At 40.2% G+C, this 21380-nt stretch overlaps 1 protein-coding gene across 1 annotated transcript; it reads right to left on the reverse strand.

The window, feature by feature from the left end:
* Nucleotides 1-2343: 2343 nt before the first annotated feature.
* Nucleotides 2344-3087, reverse strand: LOC103635910 (probable leucine-rich repeat receptor-like protein kinase At5g49770). Its single transcript, XM_020543119.2, has 5 exons — nt 3068-3087; nt 2844-3005; nt 2661-2732; nt 2488-2560; nt 2344-2370 (listed from the first exon to the last, which is right to left on the reverse strand). Exons 1-5 carry the CDS (start codon nt 3085-3087, stop codon nt 2359-2361), a joined length of 339 nt encoding a protein of 112 aa, XP_020398708.1. The 3' UTR covers nt 2344-2358.
* Between the last annotated feature and the right edge of the window lie 18293 nt (nt 3088-21380).

Here is a 21380-nt window from a genome sequence, read left to right on the forward strand (position 1 = left end):
AGCTCCCTGTCGCGCCCGAGGCTGAACTCGGGAGAGGTCACAACTTGCTGTTGTCAGTCTTGCCCTGGTGGTTGGCATAGTAGCCGGAGCGGGGTGAATAGCGATGTTTTCCTGTTAGAACGGTCAGTAAAGGGGCGAAGTGACTGTGGTCACTTCGACCTTGTCGACTGAGGTACGCGTGTCAGGATAAGGTGTCAGGCGATACCCGCATTAAATGCGCATGCGATATGGTCGGTTGGTAAGGCGATTTGGTCGAGGTCGCTGCACGACAAAGTCTGCCCGAGCTGGGCTTCGGGCAAGTTGAGGGTGCGCCCACTGCCTGAGGAGGCCCTCGGGCGAGGCGTGAATTCGTCCGGGACTATTGTTCCCGCCCGAGGCTGGGCTCGGATGAGGTCGCATCCCTCGGTAGACGTAGCCTTGACTTGACACTACAAGAAACTGGTTAAAGAATGTGGGTGAAAAACCGTCGAACTTAATGTAATAGGCCGTCGAACTTACTATAAGAACGTGGGTTTACCGACGAATATAGCCGACGACGATTTTTGGACGAACTTAAAGAAGTAAGTTCGACGGCCCCCACATTCTTAATGTTAAGAACGTGGGTACCGTTGAACTTAACATTAAGAATGTGGGTACCGTCGAACTTACTGTTAAGAACGTGGGTTTTTAAGTTCGACGGGGGCCGTCGAATTTTTTCCCGTAAGTTCGACGGCACCCACGTTCTTAACGTTAAGTTCGACAGGTCCAGGTGGCCGTCGAACTTATGGGTCCTGCGTGGGTCGGCGAGGGCTGCCCATTAAGTTCGACGGTACCCACGTTCTTAACGTTAAGAACGTAGGTACCCACATTCTTAACGTTAAGAACGTAGGTACCCACGTTCTTAACCCTTTTCCAAAAAAAAAAATAAAAAATACAGAAATGAAAAAATAGACACAAATAATAACACATGCAACACAGAATATCACATATAATACAAATTTCAAACACATGGATATATGTACATATCACAAATTCACACAAGTCCAAATACATAAGTTCACAAATTCACACAAGTCCAAATACATAAGTTCACAAATTCACACAAGTCCAAATACATAAGTTCACAAATTCACATAAGTCTAAATACATAAGTTCATATCCATAGTTCTCATTTTTAGTTCACAAGTTCAAACATTAGCTCCATCGCTCTCGATCAGGACATCGAATTGTTGTTCGTAGCTCCACCACTAGAATTGAGACATCTGTCCGCAAAGTCAGCGTGAGGGGTTCTTTTGTGGCTTTCATGTGCTTTATGGTGAAAGAAAATATGTGTACAAAGTACAGGCATATAAGACAAGAGGCATATAAGACAAGAAGAAAAAACATGTACATGCACAGTGTTAGAAATAGTAGAATGTACCTGGGCAAGGTGAGCCCAACAGTCAAGGAAACTCTCGTCACACCTTAAACCAATGAGATGCTCATCTTCAGCACGCTTGTACTATCCAAGTGCTGAAAGAGTGAGACACTGGAAAATTGAGGAAATGATTACAGTGTCCACATATAAAATTATCATGGGGAAAATAAATTTGTGTGCAGTGAGAGATCAGGTAATTAAGACAGTAATTTATGCATGCTACGCGATAGCACACAGTAAATCTATTTTTTTAGTCACGCCAGTAGCTTGAATATAGAAAGTTTCACTCATTAGTAATCTTCAGTTTATCGCCTTTGAATTGGTAAGGAAATTCAGAATAATGATAACTCTAGACATTTAAGGATGAACTAATCCAACTGAGAATGACTGAGATTCGGGATAACATGGACCTGGACCCAATATGAGCATGTCAAATTTATCATTTGTGTACATTCAACGCCGTTCAGTGATGCAAGATTCCGCTTATATGCAAAATCAAACAACTTTTTTGTGAGGCCACCCTTCTCACCAACCTGGAAAGAGATAAACTCATGGATGTATTAGTTGATCTCCAACGTCTCAGTTGCTTTATTCAAATCAGTTTGGGGCTGCTAAAACGGCGAAGGAGTTGTTGCTTAAATCCCAGGTTATGAAGCAACCGATTTTTCATCAGTAATCATACACAATAAAAAAAGATTGGTATGATCCGACAAAGCAGCATGGTGTCACTACAGTTAGTTTCTTACACGACATTCAATTTGGTCATGCTGCTTAGATCTGGCAATGGTCCAGTGAGCTAGTTGCTGGCCAAGTTCCTGCAGGAGGTTACATTTCTTTAATTGAATAATGGTGCTTGGTACCAGCTAAGACAGCTGGTTGTTTAAAGATCATGGGCCACTTACAGCTCGTTCAGATTGACCAAGTTGCTGATGTTAGGAGGAACCGTTCCCTTAAGGCTGTTCCTATCTAGTAGGCTGCCAAAGATGCGAATCAAGTTAATAAAGAGGGGGGAGGGGGTAAAATACAATAAACCAACGTTTGTGAAGAATAAGAAAAATCTCGTGTTTCCGTAGATCCTGTGAGATACTTACAGAACTTGGAGCGATGAAATGCCCCCTAGCTCCTCTGGTATCCGGGCCAGTCAGTTGATTGCTGTCGAACAGTCTAACAAGGGTAGCAGCAAGACGAGTTAGCAGGGCGAGGGCGTGTTTTATCCATGCGTTGTGAACTGTATATATAGACTGAAAGTCTCGTAGTCGCTTACATGTGGATCAGGCTCATGTTGGAGTTGAAGAGGCCTGTGAGTGTTCCAGACAGCTGGTTCTTGTTGAAGTGGCTGCTCATACATCAGAAGTTCAGAACATAGGAGTATTTACAGAAAATGAAAATGGTGGCATTGGGTACATTTTGATACGAAAATCACAAACCAAGATTGACATTGACTTACAAGTGCTTCGTGTGGGTAAGTTGGTCGAGCCCCAGCGTTGTTGCTGTGGAGACCGGGATAGATCCAGTGAGCTGATTGTCAGCCAGATCCAGCCAGAAGAGGTTTGAGAGTAAACCGAGCGTAGGGGGTATTGTGCCGGTAAACTTGTTTGAATTCAATGCCCTAGAGAGAATGTGCGGCAAAACCACCAGTTCAGGCGTTCAGTCTATGATCCAACAAATCACAAGGACTGAAGACAGAACATATCTTTTTTTCTCTCTATGGATTTTCCATCAGAACAAATAATCAGGGTAGTAGTTAGTTGATTACAGGAACGAGAGCTGCTGCAGGTTGCCGAGTTGCTGTGGGATGCCTCCGGTGAAGCTACAGCCTGCCAGGATCCTGAGATATATATATATATATAGTTCGGTTAAGCTCTGGTGATTTTGTGTGTTAAGGTAAGGGAAAGCAGGATCAGAAATGGAGAGTAGTGTAGTAGCGCCATACAGCGTGGTGAGCTGCGCGAGGTTCCCAATTGTAGCAGACATTCGGCCGTTGAGACCGAGGTTGAAGGAAACGTCCCTGCAGGTGGTTATGCTGTGAGATAGAACACTTTTTTCCTTCCTCGCTATTGTTAAAGTAATTCATAGCATTAACCACTAATCTGGCTACAGCTCGAGCGTAGGCCACAAGAGTTGCAACATCTACTCCCTTAACTCTCTATGCATCTCCAGTTCGAGCTCCAATTGCTCTGCTTCCTCCCTTAGGACCCGCTTCCTCCTTCAGGATCCAGAACCTGCAGGAACACAAACTTGTGTAACCAAAACTGAGCAATAACAACAATAAATATCAAACTGAAAGAATAGATTCTGGAGTTGTAGACTGAGGAGCACCACCATATTCCATCAGAGTGGAGGCAACAAAAGATCTGGATTAGCCAAATCTCTTCTCCAAGCTCATTTGAGACATACGAAGTGATTTCTCATCATCATGTCTAGCTCCTGCCATATTATACCCGTGCATTGCAATGGTTTCTATATATTATATAAATAAATCTTATTTAAATAAGATAGTTGTTCAAACATGTTCTAATTTGGGAGGTAGATCCACTCCTCTCCTTTGCTTTGTCTAATAATGAACGGATGGTCCTAAACTGAAACTGCAGGTTCAGGATAACAGAAAGTACGAATGTAGATAAACTTGCCTATAAAAGACTATTATAATATAAATAAACTTATGTATGTCACATTAGAGGTAAAGAAAAAAACATGAAAAGGAATCTATCAAGTATCAAGTAGTAGGTTTGAATTAGTAGTCCATTAGAACTAAGATTGCAGATATGAGATTATATATGTAGCCGGAAATGATCTATAACATCGATCTTACTTTTCATCAATATGGTTAAAGGAGCCAAGCAGATTAAAGGAATGTTCATGTTCCAAATACACCTTACCTGAATGCATCAGAAGTACTCTAGAATTAAGCTATCATATCACAACTTCACTATTTTCCTTTGAAAACTATCATAAACTATAGTAATGAACGCTGGGCACAATTGGAGTTTACAATTTTTTATTAAAAATGTTTCATATATGAACTTAGGCATATCTATCACACGATGGTGTGCGCGTGTAACTTCTGACTATTTGTTCCTCGTTTAGCATTCTGCTCGAATGCTCCCGATTAATCAATCAAAGGTGGGCGCCACCCCTGTTTATTTCAAAAAAACTTGGGCATATCAGCCAGGGTGGGTCCAAGTTGAAAGACCAAAGTATTCCAAGAATAGACAGATATGGATGCATTCACAGAATGTGGTATTCCAGCTCTTCTATAAATAACTCAATAGTCAATACTACGCCACAATTTCCTAGCATGTCTAGAAGCACTGAAGCAATCATGCTCATGGTTTAGACTTCAAATTATGTAAACCGTCTCTAAAATGATCTTCAATTGCACCTGAACAACTCAATGAAGTCTAAGAAAAACAGAACCATGCCTGAATCTGAAAACTGTTGTCCAAGTAGGCTACAAAATATCTCTGCTATAGTGCTACTTTATTTTTTTCCAAAAAATAGTGCGACTCTCAAATGACAGACCGATAATTCGATCAAACAATTCATTACTTCATATTAAGCACAGAGCCATGTATCATACTCATAAAATGTGTAACACCAAAATGCCACTTTGCAATTTAGTAGAGATGAAAGAGACATGAACTTGTACCTTCACTATCAGAGTTTTCAGTGAGAATATGTTGGGGCATCAACACCGTTCAAGTATGCTTTCACCTCTAGAATTCGGATCTGGCAGCCGCAGGCGCCATATACACCTCAATACTGCGGGTCCTGCCATATAGAAACAAAAACGGTGGCCGGGGATGGGCGCCGCCACGGTAGCCGCGTGGAAGGGGGACGTGCCGAAGACGGGAAAGGACGGGAACGAGAGGCGGCTGATGGCTGCGGAGGAAGGATCTGGACGCCGGGGATGGGCGCCGCCACGGCAGCCGTGCGGAAGGGGGATGGGCCGGAGACGGGCAAGGACGGGAGTGAGATGTGGCGGAGGTCCACCTCGCCGAAGGTGAAGTACAGCAGCGGTCCGGCGGTGCGGGTCCGGAGGTCCGGCGGCGCGGCTTGCGAGTCTGTGTTTGGCGGCGGCGGCGTGGAGGGGATGAGAGCGTGTGAGAGACGGTGTCCACGGGTTAGGGGTTTTGGTTTTTTTAGTTAAGTTCGACGGTCCTGCTGGCCCACGAACTTAAATTAGAAACGTGGGTACCCACGTTTTTAATACCTTAAGTTCGACGGTTTTAGCCAGGCCGCACGAACTTAAATTAAAAACGTGGGTACCCACGTTCTTCGTCAAACCCATGAACTTAACTCAAATAAGAACGTCGGTACCCACGTTCTTAGTTTGCCCCACGAACTTTTGTCAGTTTCTTGTAGTGTGAATCGTTCCTTATCAGCCGTGTATGGTTTGTTCTGAAGATGTTTTCCAGCCGGATTAAGGAGCATCGGGGGTACCCCTAATTACGGTCCCCGACATTTTCTGATATATATATATATATTCAAAAATATTCTATCTCATCCACTATTATCTTCTATTTTAAACTAGTTGAGTGCCCATGCGTTGCAACGGGAATATATAATACCAGTATACTACGATAACTTATATACAAAATGAGTGTTATACTGTTATGAGAAAAGGTTTTATAATCAATTTCTGATCATAGCCATACATAAATTTTGTTATTTTAATCTAGTTGTTTCACCACTACATTACAACCATCAGTATCATGCAGATTTTGATATATGACACGATTTGTATAGTCTCATCATTGGAGAGCACGTTCCACACATGCTAGAAGAAATTCTCTCGTACATCTTAGTCATCAGACATGCACCATCATACGCTCTTCCTTAAACAAAAGGCAAGTATGTGTGCTTGCGAAGAAAATTAAAGGCAGGCCAGCACAAAAGCTATCCTGACGGTGGCGAGGATGACGAACTAGTCACTGTTGTCGATCCTCCTCTGCGTCACCTTCGGCGCCAAGATGACACCACAGTCCCCAATAAAGTAGTCGTCGAACGCGCGCGATATGATGAGTACCGATGACTCTTGGTTGGGCTGCCAAACGAAGTGCACACCGGGCTCATCAGCGAGGTAGTACCCCTGGCCGTTGCACCACCGGATGCGTTACTCCACTACATACATCATATTCGAGGACACTCACACAACGTCAGCAACGACCATCATCCCAGTGCACAAGAATTCATGTCCGGTCAGTAGCGACTTATGTGGCAGGTTGGGCTTCAGCTGGACGGCGTGATGGCGTTGTCGTCGGATGCGGTGTCCAGAACAACCTGAGAGTCGTCGACGTTGGCGACAACCATGAGGTCCCCCTACTTAACGATGGACAGCGGCACATGCGACCACGTAGGACTGCTTCTAGAGGTCGAACTGGTAGTCGCCAAGCTTCTTTTCGTCATCGATGAGCGACGCCAACGCGAGTGCCTCCTGCTAATGGTGTTTGTTCGGGGTTTCAAGTAAGAAATATGGATTCATGCTTGACGTTGGTTTATAAAAATGACTCACAAGTCTGATCCATGGAAAAAATATTACAAAGAATAAATGTCACGCATGTAAAAAAGGTAATTTAAGTATAAAACATTATTCAAACAAAATAAATTGCATGCAAAGCTCTTCTTTAAATAATATTACCTCCATCCAAAAATATAATTCAAGAATCTCGGTGATACTTATCTACTACTACGCATTGTGTAAGGGTAGCAAGTGGGCTTAGTGAGAGATGTAGTAGATGTGTTTCCTGTCATAGATGCAAACATAAACACACATGTGGTGTAGTGGTAGCTACTCTTGGCCTTTGCTTGAGAGGTCATAGTTCAAATCCCCTTGAGGACATTTGTGTTTTTTTTTAATTTTAGCTAGACATGGGCTGTACGGGGGAATAGAAATGGACTTTGCGTGGAGGGGGGAATGAGAAATTCAGAAGAAAGAATGAGAATGACAGAACATGGGAATGAGCCCACGAGAATGGCAGAACGAGAATGGCATACTACTCTTGCAGCCTTAATAAGTAGTAGAGATTTCACACTGTAAAATATAAAATATTGTTAAATAGAATTATCTATAGTTTCACATTTCTATTTTACACGATCCGCCAAAGACAGACTAAAGAAATGTTTGATTGCAGTATCTAATAGTTAGTGCTGGCTAACAAATAGCTAGCTGACTATTAGTTAATTTGCTAAAAGTAGCTATCACACCCGGATTTAAGGGCAAATTCGAGTGCGTCTTAAATGTGTGTTATGATTAAGCCTCACACATGTGATGACTCATGATACAAAAATCAATGTCACATCTTTATTATATAATAGATCTGTACAAAATAACTAAATAAATTACACTATATAACGATAACGACCATCCACAACCATAGTTGACTGGGAGACCACGACCTAGACCTCTTCGAACTCAACGTAGCATCGTTCATGCTCCTACAGCGGTACATGTTCTTGACCTGGTGTGATTATAGCAAGAATGAACTCAGCAAGTATGAGAAATACTGTACATGAGCTCACTTACGATGGGGGCTCATATTGTAGTTTAAAGCTTACAAAGTAAAAATAGTTAAGACTAGACATTGCTTTTAATAGTTGATCAAATTTTATTAGCAATTCTAAGTATAAGTGTATACCAACCCAATTTAAATAATTAATCACAATTAATAATAAATCTCATAATGCAATATAAATGATAGATTAAATTTAATTCTATAAATTAATCATGCAAGAGTCCTGAGCGCGACTCATATACCATTTTTACACTCTACAGAGGTTGTACCCTTTACCAACATCCCATCTAGCCAAGGTTTGCAAGGCTATTAAACACTTCCGAGATGAATAGCTAGGGATCCACTATGATGCCTTTACAAAGGTCCACTAGCATGACAAAACCTGCTACGGATTTAGGCAGAGGGGGTATAGGAATCCCTCGTCCAAAAAGTTATCACAGACACTTTGACCCGAGAACTTCCCTATACTTGTGCAACTCCTTCGTGCTTACCCATTCGAGTAAGGCTCTCATATACCAGCTTTTCTAATTAATTAGCCAAGGACGTATCATACCACCCTTGTAGTAGCACTGTTAACTCAGATTAAGCTTCATGTTCTAACTAGCAAAATGATTTTGTCATAAACAATAAATAATCCAGCAATAAAGATAAATCATGATCATAATTCATGTATAGCGTTTAATCCCAAAACCATGTAAAGCAATAGCAAGACTACACAATAATTTATTAGTTCGAAAGGTGTAGGGTAAAGAAAACTAGGTAACCTATTAGGTCCCATCACCTTAACATAAGTGTGCCACGCTGATTAACAGAACATTATTAGATTAAAGAAATTCTCCAATATGAGATCTAGGTGACTCACAACCTCGCTTCTATTCACCGCAATATATAGATAGACAAGGAATAGGTAAAAATAACATTGCATTAAACATATAAACAAACTACGTGATAATATTCTACACGTCGCTACGAAATCGTAGGTTCGAGAACCATTAAATTTAGAGTTAAAACAAAGAACTTATTAATAAAATTATATTTTTGTGCACAATAAATCTAACAGATATCATGTTTAAACTGAGTAAGTATTAAATTAGAACATTTGAGTTGATATTAATCACTTTAATAACTTATACTAAAAAGCACATATTAAAAATTAAAAATTAGTTTTAATTAAAAACATTATAATGATCAATGTTAAACAACTAATTAATTAAGTAAAACATATGTCATAATAAAAACAATATTATTACTATGTAGGCAAAATTGATACGAACCTAACTTGAATAAGATAAATTAGACGTTTAACATAAAATATATCATATGTTTAATAAACTAATAGAGCTACGTAGAAATAGATGACATGACGTGATCTGATTGGTTAGATCAGAGTTATATAAAAAATACGGGATAAATAAACATAATATATATTCTGGCTTCTGAGCACATGGCGAAGATCGGTGCTAACGACCTCCGTCTCTCTCTGCTATCTCCCTTTCCCTCGGCCCTGTACGACCTCTTGATATTTGGACTCGGTGGCTTCTGGATGATAAGGAGGGTGCGAAGATGCTCAGGTATAAATAATAGTCTCCTTGGCCGAGCCGCAAATCAAAGTTGTTATTGTCAAAAGGAGAAAATCTACAGATTAGTTGCCTAACGTCCCTGTTCGGACGTGAACGATGAATCCAAGCTAGGGATGATAATCAGACGGATAGTACACAAATTTATAGTTCGCGAATCCATAAATCTTCGTGGATATGGATCTATATTCGTACATGTACCCGCTGGGTATGCGCTATCCAGTGGATACCCGTTACCCGCCCGCCCACTACAATTTTAATATTTAACATCAAACAACAATTTTATCACATTTCGAAATAATTATCATTCCAGTAGCATCAAATAATAATTTCAGCACCAAACAACATGTTATGGATAAGAATTGAAAAATAAGAATTTATGATAATATATAAATCTGGATAACCCACAATGTTAGATATCCATTGGGTAACGGGTATGGATATTGGATATTCATACCCGCAAAAAAATATCCATAGATAACTTATTATATTCATAACCGTACCTATAGATACCAAATTCCACATACTCATATCCAATAAATAATTATTCGTTGTTATTACTCGTAGCCATCATCCAGAGCACGGCCACTAAGTCAGCAATTGCGCGCGAAGGCAAGTAACTTGGGCCCACCCGTCAATGAGTGATGGTGCAGCCAGACAAACGTCACAGCCGACGTCTCGGTGACGCACTGTCTGGCTAGGTAATAAAAAAAGTGAAAAAAAACGCTGTAATTCATGGGCTGGCTTCATGGAGCCATGGAGGGAATGTAAGAGTGGTTGGCTAGGCCGACTTCCGTATGGTAAGCTTCTCTTTTTTTTCTTTTTCTGTTTTTTATTTCATTCCAATTCCAAATCTGAATTTAGATTTTAGGATAAAAAATCAAGTGTACAAACAAACTCTAGCATGCCAATGCAAAAGTTTTTATATCTATTATTTATTTAGTCAATGCTTTTAAATATATATTGCACAAAAATATTTATCTCAAAAATAATTGCTCTTTAAATGTATAGTATAATTAAAAGCTCATTCAATCTATTAAATATTCATTAGTTATTTTCTTTATTAGAAAACGATTTTGAATGTATAGTCTCTTATTATAATATATTTAACTTAATTCTTTTAGAGAATATCTAAATATATATTATTTGATAAAGAATAATTTAAATTATATAAGAATCTTTTATTTAATCTCTTATTTGAAAAGACATTTATTTAGGTCTCGGGATAAACTTTTTTTGAATTACTCAAAATATGATTTTGGGATGTTACAAATTATACCCCTTAAAAATAATCTTGTCTTCAAGATTGGTAAGAAAGAGATATAGAAAGTTTTGGTTTGTGGTTTAGCGTATATTCTCAATTGGTTCTAAAATCACATGTTTTTTCTTAGCCCTTAAAATTGATTGAGAGGTAATTATGATAGGTAGGATGAGAGAAAGTTAAATCAAGGGTAGGTTGGAGTAAGGATGATTATGGCAAGGAAAAACTCCATCTCGGATGGCGGATCTTGATTTATTTGGAGATCTGGTTTGACTCTTATTCTTTCTTGATGAGGTTGATCTATTCCTTCTTGGGTCTTGGTGTCTCCATCTGAGTTAGCGACCTTCGACCTTGGTGTTACCATCCGATCTAGGGACATATGGTTAAGATAGTTGTGAGTAGGATAGACTACATTAAGTAGATCAAGAACTAGTTTGATGTTAGGTTGGATGGTCATCATGAATATGTTGGTTAGGTCGTTTGTTCATGGCCGAGTTGGTCTAAGACACCAATTTAGGATTAAGTGAACTAGGTGGAAAAAGAGTTTCTAGGTGTAGAGTTTTAATCTATTAACTAATCTAGGTTAAATTGTTCTACCCTACAAATTGGTGTAAGAAATGTGAATCGATTGACTAGACCTTATTAGATTAGATTAGATTGGTATGAGTACATTAGACTAGATAAGATCTAGTTAATGGTTGTTACTCTAGGATGGGATAAGTATGCTTATCAGGACAAGATGAATCTATTAGGATAAGATAAAATCTTTTAAGATAAGATGGATCTTATTAGGATAGGATAGACCTATTAAGATATAGTATTTTTTTTGTTTGTTTTGTCTATCTCTTTCTAATGGGAAATAATTTAAGTTGAACTATTATATATTTCCTTAAGTAGATATATATATATATATTGATACAGTTGTGGACATTTCTTTACAACTCATCACACTCAATCAAAGAGACAAATCAAATAGGTATCATAGGAACAAACATTCAAGTGTATAGATACATACAAAAATAGTTTTTTCTCTAGTATTAGATGTCCTATTCCTAAGAGTCACTTTAGGTATAGGATTCCAAGGTGAGAAATCCTATTTTGTTTTTAGAGGAGAAAAGATGAGAATAATCAGAGTAAAGCAGCAATAGATGAGAAAGATTAAGAAAAGTTTAGGAAGAATCAGAGTAGCATAGAAAAGTAGGTAAGGGTTTGTTTAGGTCTAACTAGGTTACATCCTATATCACTTCTGTCACACCCAGATTTAAGGGCAAACTCGGGTTCGTCTCAAATGTGTGGTAGGATCAAGTCTCATACATATGATGACTCATGGTATAAAAATCAATGTCACATCTTTATTATAAAATAGAGGTTCTATACAAAATAACTAAATAAATTACACTATATGACAATAACGATCCTCTGCAACCATAATTGACTAGTAGACAACGTCCTAGACCTCTCCAAACTCATCGTAGCATCCTTCATGCTCCTCCAGTGGTACCTGTTCTTGACCTCGTGTAGTTATAGCAAGGGTGAGCTCACATACGTTCACCGCTCAGCAAGTGTTGGAAATAATATGCATGAGATCACTTACGTTATGGGCTCATCTATAGTGTAAGGCTTACCAAGGAAAAATAGTTCAGGTTGAGCATTGTTTTTAATAAGTTGGTCGAATTTTATTAGCAATTACTAAGTATAACTGTATACCAACCCAATTTAAATAATGTGTCATAATTAATTATAAATCTCATAATATGATGCAAATGACAGATTAAATTTAATTTCATAAATTAATCATGCGAGAGTTCCGAGTCGCTCTTGACCGTGAGCACAATTGATATACTAGTTTTACACTTACAGAGGTTGTACCCTTTACCCATAAGTCGTGTATCCCATCTAGATAGGGTTTGTAAGGCCCTTAGACACTTCCAAGGTGAATGGTTGGGATCTACTACGAGACCTTTACAAAGGTCCACTAGGATGAGAAAACCCGCTACAGATTTACACAGAGGGGGTATAGGAGTCCCTCGTCCGAAAAGCTATCACAGACAATTCAATCCAAGAACCTTCCTATACTTGCACAACTCCTCCTCGCTTGCCCTCTTGGGTAAGACTATCACATACTAGTTTTCATAATTAATTAGCCAAGTACGTCCCATACCACCCTTGTGTAGCACTGTTATCTCAAGTTAAGCTGTATGTTCCAATTAACAAAATGATCTTATTATGAATAATAAATAATCTAGCAATAATGATAAAGCATAATCATAATTCATGTATAGCATTTAATCCCAAAACTAGGTAAAGCAATAGCAAAACTATCCAATAATTTATTAGTTGGCAAGGTGTAGGGTAAACAAAATTATGTAACCTATTAGGTCCCATCAACTTAACTTAACTGTGTCACAATAATTAACAGAATATTATTAGGTCAACGAATGTGATCAAGGACACAACTTGACTTTTTGGTGTAACTCCATATACTTCTCCAATATGAGATCCAGGTGACTCACAACCTCACTTGTATTCGCAACAATATATAAATATACAAGGAATATATAAAAATAATATTACACCAAACATATAAACAAACTGTGTGATAATATTACTACACGTCGCTACAAGATCGTAGGTTCGGGAACCACTAAATTCAGAGTTAAAACGAATAAGTTATGGATAGAACGATATTTTTATGCGCAATAAATCTAACAGATAGGATCTAGATATCACGTTTAAACTAAGCAAAGCAAGTATTAAATTGGAATATTTGAGTTGATATTAATCACTTTAACCATTATTTATAAAAATGTGCAGACTAAAAATTAAAAATTAGTTTTAATTAAAAACATTTTAATAATCAATGGTTAAACAATTAATTAATTAAAACATGTGTCATAATAAAAACAATATTATTACTATGTAGGCAAAAGTAATACGAATCTAAAGCAATTTAAATGGGATAAATCAGACGTCTAACGCAAAATATATCACATGTCTAATAAATTAGTAGGGCTGGAGTCACATAAAATTACGAGATAAATAAACGTAATATATGGGATCTAGGTGTGGCTATCTTTTATCATTCTCCCTTCAGTGAGCGTGTGGCGACAATCGGTGCCAACGACCTCTGTCTCTCTCTCTATGCTATCTCCCTTTTCCTCGGCACTGCACAACATGTTGATATTTTGACTCAGGTGGCTTCGGTTGATGTGATAAGGAGGCACGAGTATAAATAGTCTCCTTGTCCAAGCCCCAATCAAAGTTGTTATGGCCAGCAGGAGAAAATCCTGGACGGATTTGTTGCCCGGCATCTCTATCCCGACGTGAACGACGAACCCGAGCAGCACGACCCGCACGTCGGCAACTGCACATGTGAAGGCACGCAGCTTGGGCCCACCCGCCAATGAGTGATGGTGCAGCCATGCTTCTTGGTTATTGTGATGCTTCGTGCACTGGTCTGGGATATGTGCTAATGCAAGAAGGGAGAGTGGTGGCATACTCGTCCCGATAGTTGAAAATCTATGAGAGAAATAATCCCACACACGACCTGGAATTGACAGCAGTGGTTCATGCATTGAAGACCTAGAGACACTATTTACATGGGTAGAAGTGTGATGTTTACACGGACCACAAGAGTCTTAAGTATATATTCACCTAGTTAGAGCTAAACATGAGGCAACGAAGATGGCTGGAGTTGATCAAAGACTATGAGCTGGAGATACATTATCACCCAGACAAAGCTAATGTAGTTGCAAATGCTTTAAGCAAAAAGAGTCAAGTCAACATAATGGTCGCCCACTCGATGCCATATGAGTTAGCAAAGGAATTCGACAGGCTGAGTCTCGGATTTCTAAACAGCACACAGGGAGTGACAGTTGAGCTGGAACCCACTCTAGAATTAGATATCAAAGATGTGCAGAAAAATAATGAGAAGACCAATGAGATTCGGCAGCTGATCCTAGACGGAAAAGACAAAGACTTCCAATAGGACGTGAAAGGCATAGTATGGTTCAAAGATAGGCTATGTGTTTCCCGACATCAAGTCAATTCGGGAGCTGATCCTTAAGGAAGCACATGAAACAACTTATTTCATACACCCTGGAAGCGAGAAAATATACCAAAACCTGAAGAAAAGATTCTGGTGGTATGGTATGAAAAGGGAGATCGTGGAGTATGTTGCCATATGTGACAGTTGTTAGAGAATTAAGGCGAAACATCAAAGGCCGGTTTGTTGCAGCCATTGCAGATTCCTCAATGGAAGTGGGATGAGATCGGGATGGACTATATAGTCGGTTTGCCTCGCACTCGAGCCGGTTATGACTCCATCTGAGTAATAGTGGACCGCTTAACAAAGGTGGCTCATTTCATACCAGTCAAGACTAGTTACAACAGTGCAGTGTTGGCAGAGTTATACATGTCCCAGATTGTATGCTTGTATGGAGTACCGAAGAAGATAGTGTCCGACCGGGGAACACAATTCACCTCTCACTTTTGCTAGCATCTACATAAAGTCTTGGGGACACATTTGAATTTCAGTTTAGCTTATCACCTGCAGACAGATGGTTAGACTGAAAGAACCAACCAAATCCTAAAAGATATGTTGAGGGCATGTGCTTTGCAGGACAAATCAGGTTGGGATATGAGGCTACCTTATGCAGAATTCTCCTACAACAACAGCCATCAGGCCAGTTCGAAGATGTCACCGTTCCAAGTGAAAGGGAAATGTGCCCTTGGGCCATTTCTATAATGTTTTGGTGATTAGATGCTCAACACATATTGTTCTGTCTAAATATGAGCAAAGAGTTAAAGCGATGCAAATGGAAAAGCAAGGTATGATTCTAGCCTTAGCAAATTATTTTTGTTACTAACATTATTCTACTAACATCTAGGAACCCTCTCAAAGAAAGAGAAATCGAATTGGAGAAGTTTGGCAAAGGCGAGCCAGACTTGCACCAACCTATGGTGGACCGGACTATCCGGTGTGCATAGGACAGTGTCTAGTGCCCAGGCTGGTGCCCCAGCGAACAGGCCGCTCTCGGGAAAATGCTGAGGGCTCCGTGGCTATAATTCATCGGACTGTCTGGTGTGCCAGCCGCGTGTCCAGCCAACGGTCAGAAGGTGCCACCGGACTGTCCAGTGTGCCACAGGGGCCAGTGGTTGCAACAGTCGGCTTTGCCAGAAAAGGAAGGAAATCATGCACTGTTCACTGTCTGGTGGTGCGCCCACGGATAGAAGGCAACCAAAGCCTTCCAAATGGAACTGTAATGGCTCCTAACTGCCTTAGGGCTATAAAAGGGACCCCTAGGCGCATGGAGCAGTACACCAAGCAGTCATTGAACATCCAACAATGCCGAGACATCGAATTGCCTTTGCTTTAGTAGATTGAGATTTGGGCACTAGTTTTGAGCTTTAACTCTACTGTGCTGTCTTTGTGCTCTTCTCTCTCGTTTTGTGTGCGTGAGTCGCTGCAAGTTTGTCTCGTGTGTGTGGTTCTATTCCCTCCCTTACTCTTGTGGTTTACTTGTAATCAATTGTATAAGGGTGAGAGACTCTAAATTGTGGAGATTCCTCACAAAGGGAAAACTTGAGATAAGGAAGAAAACCGTGGTACTCAAGTTTGATCTTTGGATCACTTGAGAGGGATTGAGTGCAATCCTTGACTGAAGGAGGTCACCACAATGTGGAGTAGGCATTGGTCGAACCTTGTGATAAAATCACTGTGTCCTTTGTGCATCCTTTTATTGTGGTTGTGTTCTTCCATAGAGTTCTCACATATTCACTTGTGCTATTGTTCCAAAGTTTAATACATATATCAAAGGAACAATCAAATGAAGAGTTCTCTCTCTATTCACAGCAACTTGGCTTTCACTTCACTAACATTTATAAACCAAGTTGTGTTGTTTAGACTTGAATTTTACAGGATCACCTATTCACCCCCTCTAGGTGCTCTCAATTGGTATCGGAGTCGTACTCTTCATTCAGGGACTAACCGTCCGAAGAGATGGATCCTAAAGGCAAGGGGATGGTAATCAACGACAAGGAGAATGAGACTCTCTATGTTGATGAGCCAAAAGGTGACAAGCCCACCGACTCAGGCTCAAACAACAAAAAGAAAGACCGGAAGAAGAAGAGGCACATCAAGAGTAATTATCTACTATGATAGCGACTCCTCCTCATCTTCACCAAGGGATGACGATGATGACGACTCCTCGTCGAAAAAGAAAACAGTTAATCAACACTATTCTTTTGATTATTCTCGTAAACCTTACAATTCGAATGCACATTTATTGTCTATTTCACTTGGGAAACCCCCCTCACTTTGATGGAGAGGATTATTCTTTCTGGAGTCATAAAATGCGTAGTCATTTATTCTCTCCATCCTAGTATTTGGGAGATAGTGGAAAATGGAATGCATTTCGATAGTAGTGATAATCCTGTGTTTATTAATGAGCAAATACATAAAAATGCCCATGCTACTACTGTTTTGTTAGCATCTCTATGCAGGGATGAATACAACAAAGTCAGCGGCTTGGACAATACCAAGCAAATATGGGATACCCTCAAAATATCTCACGAGGGTAATGACGCCACCATGATTACAAGGATGGAACTGGTGGAAGGTGAGCTTGGGATATTCACCATGAAAAGGGGAGAGGAGCCAACCGAAACATACAACAGGCTCAAGACCCTGGTGAACAAGATCCGAAGTTATGGGAGTACAAGATGGACAGACCATGATGTCATTCTACTCATGCTAAGGTCATTTACTGTTATTGATCCTCATCTTGTAAACCTTATTCGTGAGAATCTCAGGTACACCAAGATGATGCCCGAGGAAATTCTCAAAAAAATCATAAGCGAGCGCATGATGGTAAAAGAGGCTAGGTACGTTGATGACATCACCAATGGACCACTCCCACTCTACGAGCCACAACCCGTTGCCCTCAAGGCAACAAGCAGCAAGGAGTTGCTACCTAACAGGGTAGCATAAGTAGAGGCTGCCGGGCTCAACGAGGAGAAAATGGCGCTTGTAATCAAACGTTTCAAGACCGATTTGAAGGGACACAAGGAGTATCCCAACAAGAATAAATCAAGGGGAAAGCGCTCCTATTTCAAATGTGGCAAGTCTGATCATTTTATAGCACAATGTCTCGATAATGACAATGATCAGACACAAGAAAAGAAAGGCAAGAAGGAGAGGAAGAAAAACTACAAGAAGACGAATGGCGAGGCACACATTGGTAAGGAATGGGACTCCGACTATTCTTCATCCGACTTCGACGATGAAGGACTAGCTACCTCCGCCTTCGACAAGTCCTCCCTCTTCCCCAACGAACATCACACGTGCCTCATGTCTAAGGAGAAGAAGGTACGTACATGAGATACCCCAAAGTACACTTCTTCTAGTGATGAGGAATCCGATGATGATGTAGACTATAGTGATCTATTTAAAGGATTAGACAGAACTAAAGTAGATAAAATCAATGAATTAACTAATGCTCTTAATGAGAAAGATAGGTTGCTAGAAAAACAAGAAGACATTCTTTACGAAGAACATGATAAACTTGTTAATGCTAAAAATCTCTTGCTTTAGAAGTTAAGAGAAATGAAATTCTTTCTTCAGAATTATCTTCTTGCAATGAACTTATGTCTAGCCTTAAAAGTTTAAATGCTGATTTAAATGCTAAGCTAGAAAAAGTGAATGTTACTAGTTCTTCTGTGAGCATGTGTCTATTTGTAATATATGTAAATATTTTGATATTGATGCTAGCAATGCTCATGTTTCCACAATTCTTAAGTTGAACAATGATATTGCAAGTCTTAATGCTCAACTTAAGGCATGTAAGAATAAAAATGATAAAATAAAATTTGCTAGGGATGCCTACACCATTACTAGACATCCCTCCATTAAGGATGGACTTGGTTTCCAAAAGGGAATCAAGAACTTAACAAGCCAAATGACTTCCAATCTCATCAAGAAGAAAGGGAAGGCTCTTATGGCTGGTAGCTCTCATTCTTCTCATGGTACAAAGAATCATGCTTATTTGTATGCCCATGTTAAGAATGTCTATAACATTGCTCATCATGATGGTTGTTATAGTGATGATGTTTTACCTATACGCCATGATACTGTTTTTGATTCTCATGCCATGATTGCATCATCTAGCTCCTCATATGTTCATGGTAGGAGTAGATCTAGGCGCCATGTTGTTTCTCATGTGCCTAGGAATGCATCAAATGGACCAACTATGCTTTATCATACCTATGATGCTTCATTTGTGCTTATGTGCAAAAATGATAAAGTAGTTGCTAGAAATTTAGGGCCTAAGTGCAAGAGAGATAAAACTTGCATATGGCTTTCAAAGTATTATGTGACTAACCTTGTAGGACCCAACAAGAGCTGGGTACCTAAAACCCAAGCTTAAATCACCTGGTAGGTTTATGCATCCGGGGCACAAGCTGGATCATTGATAGCGGATGCACAAACCACATGACAGGGGAGAAGAAAATGTTCACCTCCTACATCAAGAACAAGGACTCCCAAGACACAATCATCTTTGGAGATGGGAATCATGGCAAGGTCAAAGGTTTGGGAAAGATAGTCATCACTAATGTGTTTTTAGTAGAATCGCTTGGTTACAATTTACATTCTGTAACTCAATTATGTCATATGGGATATAATTGTTTGTTTACAAATATTTGATGTATATGTCTTTAGAAGAAGTGATGGTTCATTAGCTTTTAAAGGTGTATTAGATGGCAAGCTTTATTTAGTTGATTTCACTAAAGAAAATATCGATCTAGATGCATGTTTAATAGCTTAGACTAATATGAGCTGGCTCTGGCGTCGCCATCTAGCATATGTTGGAATGAAGAATCTTCATAAGCTTCTAAAGGGAGAACATGTGTTAGTGAAAGGGAAATGTGCCTTTGGGCCATTTCTATAAATGTTTTGGTGATTAGATGACCAACACATAGTGTTTTAGTTGATATGTGCTAAAGTGTTAAAGAGATGCAAATCAAGAATCACGGTATGTCTCTAGCCTTTGTGAATTGTTTTTGGTACTAACATATTCCTCTAAGTGCTAGGAATCTTGTCAAATCAAATGAGATTGGATTGGAGAAGGTTGTTAGTGTCCAGCTAGACTTGCACCAGCCTGTGGGTGCACCGGACAGTGTCCGATGACCAGGCTGGTGCGCTCGACGAAGTCGCTCCTCTTGGCAATAGTTCGAGATGCTGCGGCTAAAATTCATCGGACTATTTGGTGAGCCAGTCGCGCCCGCGCCAACGGTCGGCAGCGCAATCAGTGAGCGACGTGTGGCCCGCGCCAACGGTCACCAGACCGCACCGGACTGTCCGGTGTGCCAAGGGGGCCGGCTGCAACGGTCGACTTCACCAAAAAAGGAAGGAGATCACACTGTTCACTGTCCAGTAGGGCACCGGACTGTCCGGTGCGCCCATGGATAGAAGGCAACTATTGCCTTCCAAATGGAGCTCCAACGGCTCCTAGCTACCTTGGGGCTATAAAAGGGACCCGTAGGCGCACGGAGCAGTACACCAAGCACCTCTTGAACATCCTAAGACATCGAGACCTCGCATTCGCGCATTTAATTCACTGTGTTAGAGATTTGATCACTTTTCGGAGTTGTAACTCCGCTGTGCTGCTTTCATGTGCTCGTTCTCGTCTTGTGTGCGTGTTAGTGCTGCGACTCTCGCTTTTGTGTGTGTTGCTATTCCCTCCTTACTCCTATGCTCATTCGAGATCAATTTTGTAAGGTGTGAGGGACTCCAAAGTGTGGGGATTCCTCACAAGGGGATAAACTTGAGATAAAGAGAACCGTGGTATTCAAGTGGATCATTGGACCACTTGAAAGGGGTTGAGTGCAACCCTTGTCCGTTGGGACGCCACAACGTGGACTAGGCAAGTGTTTCACTTGGCTGAACCACAGGATAAAAATCTTTGTGTCACCTGTCTTTATTCTTGTGCGATTGTCTCTACTTCTACTCACTTTATAATTGCTCTAAGTTTAATACTCATCTTGTGAAGAGCAATTAAGTGAAGAAGTTGTCTCTTCTCATTCTCTCCCTCTCTAGTCATAGCACCTTGGTTTTGACTTCACTAACATTTCATAAACCAAGTTTGTGTTGTTTAGTCTTGATTTTTACAGGATCATCTATTCACCCCCTCTCTAGGTGCTCTCAATTGGTATCGGAGCCGTACTCTTCATTCAGGGACTAACCGCCTGAAGAGATAGATCCTAAAGGTAAGGGGATGATGATCAACGATAATGAGAAGGAGACCCTCTACGTTGACGAGCCAAAAGGCGACAAGCCCATTGACTCAGGCTTGAGTCATAAGAAAAGGGATGGTAAGAAGAAGAGGCGCATAAAGAAGATCATCTACTACGACAGCGACGCCTCCTCCTCTTCACCAAGGGATGACGATGACGAAGACTCTGTAGGAAACGGGTGATGCCTAAGAGGGGGGTGAATTAGGACTTCTAAAACTTTTACTAAACTAGGCCATAAATAAATCCCTAGAGCAAAACCTATGCAAATAATTAAATTAGAATGTGCAAACTAGGTTTTGTCTAAGTGTTGCTATCTCTACCACAATGGCTAAGTTTCA

The sequence above is a fragment of the Zea mays genome, chromosome 8 (genome assembly GCF_902167145.1).
Source record: "Zea mays cultivar B73 chromosome 8, Zm-B73-REFERENCE-NAM-5.0, whole genome shotgun sequence".
NCBI lineage: Eukaryota > Viridiplantae > Streptophyta > Magnoliopsida > Poales > Poaceae > Zea > Zea mays.